The sequence below is a fragment of the Ascidiella aspersa genome, chromosome 3 (assembly GCF_963924565.1).
Source record: "Ascidiella aspersa chromosome 3, kaAscAspe10.2, whole genome shotgun sequence".
NCBI lineage: Eukaryota > Metazoa > Chordata > Ascidiacea > Phlebobranchia > Ascidiidae > Ascidiella > Ascidiella aspersa.
In genome coordinates this window covers 6,671,975-6,680,571 of record NC_139449.1, presented here as the reverse complement: position 1 = coordinate 6,680,571, position 8,597 = coordinate 6,671,975, and the positions used below count along the sequence as shown (strand labels likewise).

Here is an 8,597-nt window from a genome sequence, read left to right as displayed (position 1 = left end):
CACTTTCCCTGACTTCATTGGGACTGTTGCGCGAAATAAACATGTTTGAAATAAATTCTTATAGCTTGGGTTACGCACCACAATTGAAGGTGTAGGCTAGTTCACAGCCCGCCAATATAGGTTTGCACAGAGATTAGCAGAAAATCAAAGGCAGCTTCCAACTCAAGGTTGGTAAAGATTTCCAATAGAATCATCCACTCATACTATATGGTATAGCAGAAAGATGCTGCAAACCAATGAAATAAATTAATGTCAAATTGTTCTAAAACCAACCATAACCGGTTTAAAGCCAATTGATTTCTTGAGCTAATCAGTTGCATATAGATCACTCGATTTCGTTACCGCGGTTTTTGAACGTAAAAACAAGTCAGGATGCAGATGAAGATGCAGCGGTACCCTTCCTAATTTTGCCGACTGTGATAAACGTGGAAGAGCCGACGATGAGCAGGGTGCCGACCAGACTGGTCCACTGGGGCCTGTAAGGAAGGAAAATCAGCTGCAGGGCAAAGGCGAATATAACCTCTGTGGATATCACAAGCGTCACTTTGTTGGCTTTTTCGTGCTGCAGCGCCAAAGTTGTTGTAAGCGAAGATGCAATAGCACAAGCACTGGACCCAATTGCAACCAGCAGATCATGTAAGCAGGGTAAGGTTAGAGTTCCCCTGGACAGCGAAATGGCCACCATCGCTAAAAGTCCGATCCAAGAGTAATGAAACATGGACAAGCTGTAGTGAATGTCCGCTCCCATTTTGCGGATCAAGCTGTACGAGACGGCAGTAGTTAGTGCGGCCAAAATGGCCAACACGCTTCCGGTGGTTCTGTCAGCGGCGCCGATTGAACCCGAATCCGGGTCGGCGCCGAAAATCAGCGTCGGCCGAGCGATGAGGATTAGTCCCGCTACCGTGACCAACGAGAGAACGACTTGGACAATTCCGCAGGGCTCTGCGAAAGTTAAATTTTACAATTACAGGCTTAACTGCATAACATACAAGGTAAGTTTGACAGAATGTAACTATACATCAGTGGTTCTCAACCTTTTATGGCTTGCGCCACCTCTCAGAAATAATATATATATTGCGGCAACCCCAAAAGATTTTTCCTGTAGGTAAATCACTATAGAAAGTCACAATAAACGGAACTGGAACAACTCACATCAACTCTACACAACGTAGAAATTTTCAGTGGATTAATTCCACTCTTATCTTACCCCAAAGAGATTATTTTTTCAAATATCTCTCGGCACACTTGGGCATTAGATATGGCACCTCAGGGTTCCGCGATACCCCGGTGGACAACCACTGCTATACAAGGTAAGTTTAAATACAGTAAGAATGTTTATCATAATCGCGCAAGTCGCGCATTATTAACCACTTAAACGCACTATTGGTTCTTATAGTTTGCTACAGGTGTAGAACCATTGAAAAGGCTGGAGGCCATGGCCCCTTCAAACTATTTTTTGCCTACTTTCATTGCAATCACTAACATTTGGAACAGGGGTCGGCAACCTTTTTTGTACTGCGGACCGGTTTAAAACTGAAATTTGGTCGCGGACTGGCCTTAAAAACAACAAATGTTCAGGAAAGGAAATTTATTGCATCTTCTTTCAATAAACTAATTAAAATGCACGCGCTTTGTCGTAAATTCCTTGATTATAAACATTGTTTGCCTGATTTTATTTTATTGCACTTTGGGGTAAACACGTTTGGACTTTAAAAAACATTATATATAGCCTGCTTTCAATATATTGTCCGCACGAGGAGTTAGATTTTTACAATCAGAAAAATGCAATTTTTGATGTTGTAAACGTGCTCATATGGTCACTTCACGAGTGCTTAATACGGTACCGGTCCGCGGATCGGTGGTTGCCGATCACTGATTTAGAACATTCATCACACTGTTTTGATTTCATGACATGTTTTGTTTAACGGAAACGATTTTTTTCTAACCATGGGAGCCATGTAAACTTATGAATTATACAAACTGTAGTTTCTGCAAAATTGTTTTTATCGACTTTAATAAATTATATTAATGAAAATACTGCGAAATTTTAATGAAAAATATTGCAAAGATTGCAATAACATATTGCAAATGAAATACTGAGCAATAGGCACAAAAAAGGTCAATGCCCGTGAAAACACAGCATATTATCCAAACAAAAACGCACCACATTTATACAGGCCCGATTTATCCACCAGAAGACCGAATAATATGGCTGATTTAAAACATGCACCGAGATCGGCCAAGCTTATATAAGATTGCCTTGTAGGCTGATTGCCTCTTAAGGCAGAAAGAGACCAGGAATGGCCGATACCGATACCTAAGCCCGATAATTTTGCAAATATCGCGATTCAATCAAACACTAAATGACGTAATTGTTATGCTCAGTATATACTGATCTAATTTTACCAGGGAATTAGGCCCAAATTTTCCTTAGCATCAAGAGTTTAGTGATCTCCATTTATAAACTATTTCTTTTGTTAGATTTACGCTCTTTTCAGGGGGGGGGGGGGGGGGGTGTTCATATTTCATCATAATTTAACTTTCACCTATGATATTAATATGTACATACGATTTTATATCATTAGATATTTATATACAAATTAATATTATTCCATATATTTCATGAGTAATACATAATACACTTATAAACAATAATAATAATCTCATTTTGATATTCCGGGGGCGCCCATTCTACTAACCCTTCAGGAAGATGGCAGCGATGAGGCCCACACACACCACATTGCAGCTAAACAACGCCATGACGTCACCTAGAGGAATGAAGGTGAGAGCGTAGACGAAAAGCCAGTTGGAAATTGTTCCGAACAGTCCTCGACACAACAAGAAGAGGTTCACCTATATACAAGACAATTAAACTAAAATAACCGCCTTGTGCTAAGTTGAAGACGTCGCCATAAAAGTAAATAAAAAGTTTTTTATTTCTTTTGCACACCAGCAAAATTGTTAAACCTATACTAATCATCAGAATAGATGTCTGATAATACCATATCCTAACCGATACCCGATATCAGGCGATAGTATCGGTACTCATTCGATACAGGGATTGCATCTATGTCTATGTAATATCAAATTAATTTGGGTAGTTTAGCCTTCTAATGTATGCAATGCAGTTTTTCTCCTTTCGAATGTTAAATTTCTGGTATATGGAACATATTCTAATTTAACTTAACCTACTGACTCAAAATAACACTTTCGGCCTTCAACCAGAAACATATTACCTAAAAAAATTTCACGTTTACGTATTTGGACTATTTTAACATAGTAATGACGTCATTTGCTGGTAGCAGATCGGATCTCGACACTTTTACTCAAAATAAACAGGGAGAACATATACCTAATGTAGAGGTATGCATCATCAAGTTTAGTCAATCCATGTTAATCTGTCAAGTATGGTTCAGTCAAGGTAGGTCAATTAAAAAAACAGTCATCTAAATACCAGCATTGTAAACAATTCATTTGTTCAAAAGTCTCAAATAAATCGTATTGATCAAAATACTTCAATTCAAGTCGTGAAAAAGCGACTTTAGTGTACTTAACGTAATTCATTGACTTTAGTCATTGCAACTAAATACCGTTTTCACTGGTAAGTTTGAAAACATGCAGACATAGAGCCACGGCCTAACAGTGGTACAGCTTCTAGTCATTTACCAAGTAAAGTAAATAAAGATTCATGTCAAGTAGTTAGTCTGTAAAAAATCCTATTCAGGTTAAACACTTGAGATACGAAATAGATGTACCTTGGGCTGCGGACGAAAGAAGTTGTCTCTGCGGTAAGTGAGAATAGGAAGTGTGTAAAGAAACTGAAGGACGTTTCTCGTTACTTGTATCTGATCCTCTGATGCTTCGTCAACGTATTTCACCAATAGACCAGAGGTGGCACCGAAAACGGCCGCGACCAAGGCAAGGAGACAGCCGAACACTGGTTGCAACTTGGCCTTACAACCAGTGGCCCGCGAGCCAGTTTGTTGTCCTTGTATTTTCTCACTAGTGACTAAAGCATCCATTGTGCTGCCAACAGTTTACTTTGATTGACGAGAAACCATAAACTTGTTGCGATTGTTTGGATAACCTTTAACATTTATTCTTAAGTAAGTATAAATTCTGGACAAGGTGCTTAATCTACAGCAATGCGGCATATCAAGAAAATGATCAGTTAATAGCTGCACTTCACTGCAGTTAAAACACTATTAAGTCTAAAGTCTGATACGCGCATACTGAATTGCCAGGGTGCTGGTCACTGGCCAAACACTAGAAGCCGCAATCAAGACGCGTTTAAGCCAACGTACATTTGCAGCAGCTTCGTTAATCTGTCAGCAACATTTACCCCCACCAATTGACAAATTTCGTTCGTATTAACAAGCGGTTTGCCAATTGACAGATCGCGACTCCCAACGTGGCTTAAAATTGCGTTTAAACTTTTGGAAGCTCCACAATCTGCACGCACATGCTACTTGAGTTAGCATCGTGACTGCAGGTAGAGTAACTTGTTTGTCGTTTCGCACAGCTGATAGCTATATAAATAAACAATAAAACCAGACAGATTGTGCTTGGTGCCTTGGAGGTGAATGGACTGTTACCACTTTCTTAGATGAGCTGTCGTTTGGTTGTAACTTTTGCAACTATGCCCAACACCACAAGAGCTTTGCTTAGTAAAAGTTTTTGCATTGAAAAAGCTATGTGAATTAAATATTTGCTGTGTTTCAATTTTGGTAAAATTGTACTCCGATTTTGTAAATTAAAGGGTTTGAGTAAGTACATATAGGCTCAGCTAACAATGCATATAAATCTAATGCAATAAAGATATGAGTACTTTCTTTAAAAACGAAAGACTTCAACTTTAAATGTAACGGAGCGTAACTGAAAATGTATTTATCTGCGACGGGGATCAAATATTTTTTTTAGTAATTTCAATAAAAACATCAAATCCATAATATTGGATAAAAGCGACATCGCCTTTTTTCGCTGCTGTTTTTTTTCCTTTCTTTTTACCTTTTATCGCTTTTATCTTCACTTGATTTTTACACTGATGATGGCATGAGTTATTGCTGAAACGTCGGGAAATTGCGAAATGTCGCTTTTATCTAATATTTTGGCTTTGATATTTTTATTGAAATTATTAATAACTGGTGTTACTTGAGTTATGACTATAGGCTTGCTATGCGTTAATATCTATCCAAGGTAATCTTGACTTTAAGGTGTTTCTCTCAGCCTCCAATAAGAGTCAACCAAAATCTCCTTTTTTTAGTCTGCTAACATTCTTTCCTTATACATGAAATGGTAATTAGCTTGTTGTGAACGGCCGTTTTTCAAAACACGTTAAAGAGTTTTGCGCAATGTGCGTTTTATTTTCTTGCCTTAAAGTTCACTGTAGCCTAAATACAACTTCTATTTAGCGTACAATTAGTCGGGTGATTGTTAGCGTGAGGATTAGCTAAATCAGTAGTATTCTGCTACTAGGACAGCGGTTCTCAACCAGTGGGCCATGGCTCACTGGTGGGCCATAAGAACATTTGAGGTGGGCCAAAAAACAATTTAAAAAAGCTAGATTTAGTTTCATTTGTGTCACTATATTTAATTTTACAGGAATAATGGATTGGGGAGGAAATAAAAACGAATGTAAATTTATTGTTTTATATAAATATCTCACTAATGTTTTGTTCTAAACCTATTTTACAGTTTTTTCTTTCATAAAAATTTATTGGGCCATTTTTTTGCGACGTAAGTGGCAAAAACATTTTTTTGCAACGTAAGGATGGTGGCTATTGCTTTGGTTCTTCTAGCGAACGTTCCACCTACGCAGAATACGGATCCTCAAATGCTTGCAAGCCTAATGGAACAGGAGGGTTATGGGCAAACCAGGTCTACGAACTAAAGTCGATTGGAAAAGGTAAATAGCAGTTACTAAGTGTCGAAGGAAGACAATCCGCAAAGTCTTTTTTTTAGAAAGCCTGATACTATTTTTTTGAATAGTAGAAGAGCAGTCAGTGTACGGCAATTATGAATGCACACCAAATTTACGCATTGTTTCTACAGCTTGTCACCAACCATTAGGTTGTACAAAAGTTGTGCTGAAAGGCATCCTATATCAGTTCGGTGTCCATCGAAAGAACGCTTCTGTTATAATTATGTGGTTAGCGACAAAATTAATAGATTGCAGTTTGGAAGAAGATAATTTGTTCATCTTCTGCTAAAGAAATTATCCAATTCCAAACTTAAAAAACAAAGGCTTTCTTTATGGGGGTTTCGATCGCTTAAAAATTTACCAAATTCGTTCCCTGTCACACTAGAAAGATGGGCTGCTGGAAGGACACTTAAGAGCGATTCCAGCCCTCGAGAAATTGGACGTCAACTTGGACGGGGAGTACAGCAAGAGAAAGGATGCCATTAAGAAGTGCGTGGCCGCAGCCTTCGACCGAGGCTACACCATGATCGCTGTGCAGAACGGTGGATGGTGCGCCGGGGCTAGAAACGCTGAGCTGACCTACAAGAGATACGGATCGTCCAGGTCTTGCCGTTCTGACGGAGAAGGTGGCCCATGGGCTAATGAAGTCTACCAATTCGATTACGCGTGGATCAAGTAGGTTGCTTTGGAGCCTTTTGTTGAGGTTTTTAGTTCAGTTTTTGCCGAAACATTGTAACTTTTTACTGGTAGTTGGATAATTGCTTTATTAATCCGATCACTCGCAGCGTATAGGCTATATATTTCCTTGGCTGATTTCAAAATTGGTTTAAATTGTATAGGCCTAATACCAGATACCAGAGACCTACATCGAAAACTTTTTAGAAGTACCCCAATTAACAACAATTAAAACATGTTGTCAGTTGCACCTGTGTATTGTGTCCAAAACAACTACATAGGCTGCAAATTAAAAAAAAAAAAGAATTGAAATTTCAAACAACGAAAAACTTATGTTTATTTATTACTGCCCCCATTAATTACTTATTTTACCCTACTCGCTACAGGGTTGTTAGAGTTGTCATTTCGGGCGCTTTAGTTTGAATAACTATAGCTAGACAGCTGCTGTGATCTGTGATTTAAGTCTACGGTATTTCTAATCTGACGACCGGGTAGTAAATGTTACGGTCTTTTGTTCATTTTAGCATCCTTTTAGCTCAAAACAAAGTCGCACTAGGAGCAAATTTTGCATAAGCTGCTGTTAGCCACACTTAAATGGCATAAAAGTCACACCCGCCGTGATACGCCACGTCACGCAAAACAAACACCACAACTCTACCTGAAAAGGGTGAGTACTTTTATAATGTCGACAAAGTACAAAGTTCAATAAAGCGTGCAAAATATTTCACTGACCGTGCAAAGCAGAATCACGTTTGCAATGCATTGCGTTACTTTTGCCTATGTATGCCAGGTGCACCTTTTGAATTTTAATTCCCCTGCGCTACATAATCCACCCCTACACTTTGAACATCCCTATTGATAAACCTTTTAAAATGCAACCTTTGTTATATTAATGTAATTCATTTGCCGTGTTGCAGCCTTTTCGTAATTTTATTTTGTATTCTGTGCTATACACCAGTGAATAATGAGTCAACGAAATCACTCAAAAACCGCCAATGAACAAAGACGTGAAGGAACAAAATGCAAAAATGCTGCCGAGGATGAATTTCTCCATGTGAAAAAGGAACCAATTCCTTACATTGGATCGAAGCGCAAAACGCATTTAAATCATACACCCATGGTAAACATATGTTATGGGACGATGCCTAAATTGGACCTCTGATTGTATAGGGTTTGCATAATTGCAATATCAAACAATAAAAGTGAGTTGTCATAACAATGTGCAATATTTTCAATATATTTTGATAATTGATCTTTATAGTGAACATTCTCTAAAAAAATACGAAAAAGTTACTTTAAAAAAACGAAAGAATATGCCTTAAAAATGTAGCACAGAAATGAGCGAGAAAACATTTCAATGAAAATATGTTGCGGGTCCCATTAAATTGCAAAGCAGGCCTCTTGCGTCTTTACTTCGTCCAAAGAGGACGCTGAAAAGATTTAACCACCGTGGAATAAACCATGTCTTGTCGTTCAAGTCGAAAACGCTTTCTCTGTTTCAAATTGTCGTGGTGACTATAGCAACTTATGACGCTGTTTGCGATTCAAACAAAACACTTCAACGAGGTTTAGTATGTAAATGTTGCCTTCTCCGCAATTCCTGTAACTCAGACCCACGTTCACGCAAGGTTATGGCGGATTTATATCTACTCAAATAAGCTCGGTGATAAAGCAGAAGTTGATGTCTAGCACGTAATCACGGCACTGTTGAGCTTGTAAATTTTCAACGGCTTGGTTAGACCAACCTTTTACTGATAACTCAAACCTATACTTTGCTTCGAGTGTCCACCATTTAATTAATTACCTGACAAACATGAATTTTAACGCTGTTTTAGTGCGTCCTTTTAGGCGAGACAACCCTATCGAATTTCTATAGACACCAAAAATCATCTCTTTATGAAAAAATCTACAATTACCTTTGAAGTAAAACAATTGTTTAATAGGCAAAATTCGAAGATGTATGCAAAATGTTAAAACTGAAACCAACTAATTAAGAGCTGCA

The 8,597-nt window shown here is 38.3% G+C and overlaps 1 protein-coding gene and 1 pseudogene across 1 annotated transcript; one reads left to right on the top strand and one right to left on the bottom strand.

The window, feature by feature from the left end:
- Positions 1 to 367: 367 nt before the first annotated feature.
- LOC146158957 (solute carrier family 35 member G1-like) lies at positions 368 to 4,022 on the bottom strand. Its single transcript, XM_083384804.1, has 3 exons — positions 3,756 to 4,022; positions 2,700 to 2,853; positions 368 to 942 (listed from the first exon to the last, which is right to left on the bottom strand). The coding sequence occupies exons 1-3, from the start codon at positions 4,020 to 4,022 to the stop codon at positions 368 to 370; spliced, it is 996 nt and encodes a 331-aa protein (XP_083240930.1).
- Positions 4,023 to 6,309: 2,287 nt separating this feature from the next.
- Positions 6,310 to 6,599, top strand: LOC146158956 (uncharacterized; annotated as a pseudogene).
- The last annotated feature ends 1,998 nt before the right edge of the window (positions 6,600 to 8,597 follow it).

What these genes read in the sequence shown, in the direction of transcription:
- LOC146158957 (XM_083384804.1), bottom strand. Translation starts at nt 4,022, where the DNA reads ATGGATGCTTTAGTCACTAGTGAGAAAATACAAGGACAACAAACTGGC. An exon ending in TCTTTCGTCCGCAGCCCAAG is followed by an intron (nt 2,854 to 3,755) that starts GTACATCTATTT and finishes TCTTGTATATAG; the next exon opens with GTGAACCTCTTCTTGTTGTG. An exon ending in CGCTGCCATCTTCCTGAAGG is followed by an intron (nt 943 to 2,699) that starts GTTAGTAGAATG and finishes TAACTTTCGCAG; the next exon opens with AGCCCTGCGGAATTGTCCAA.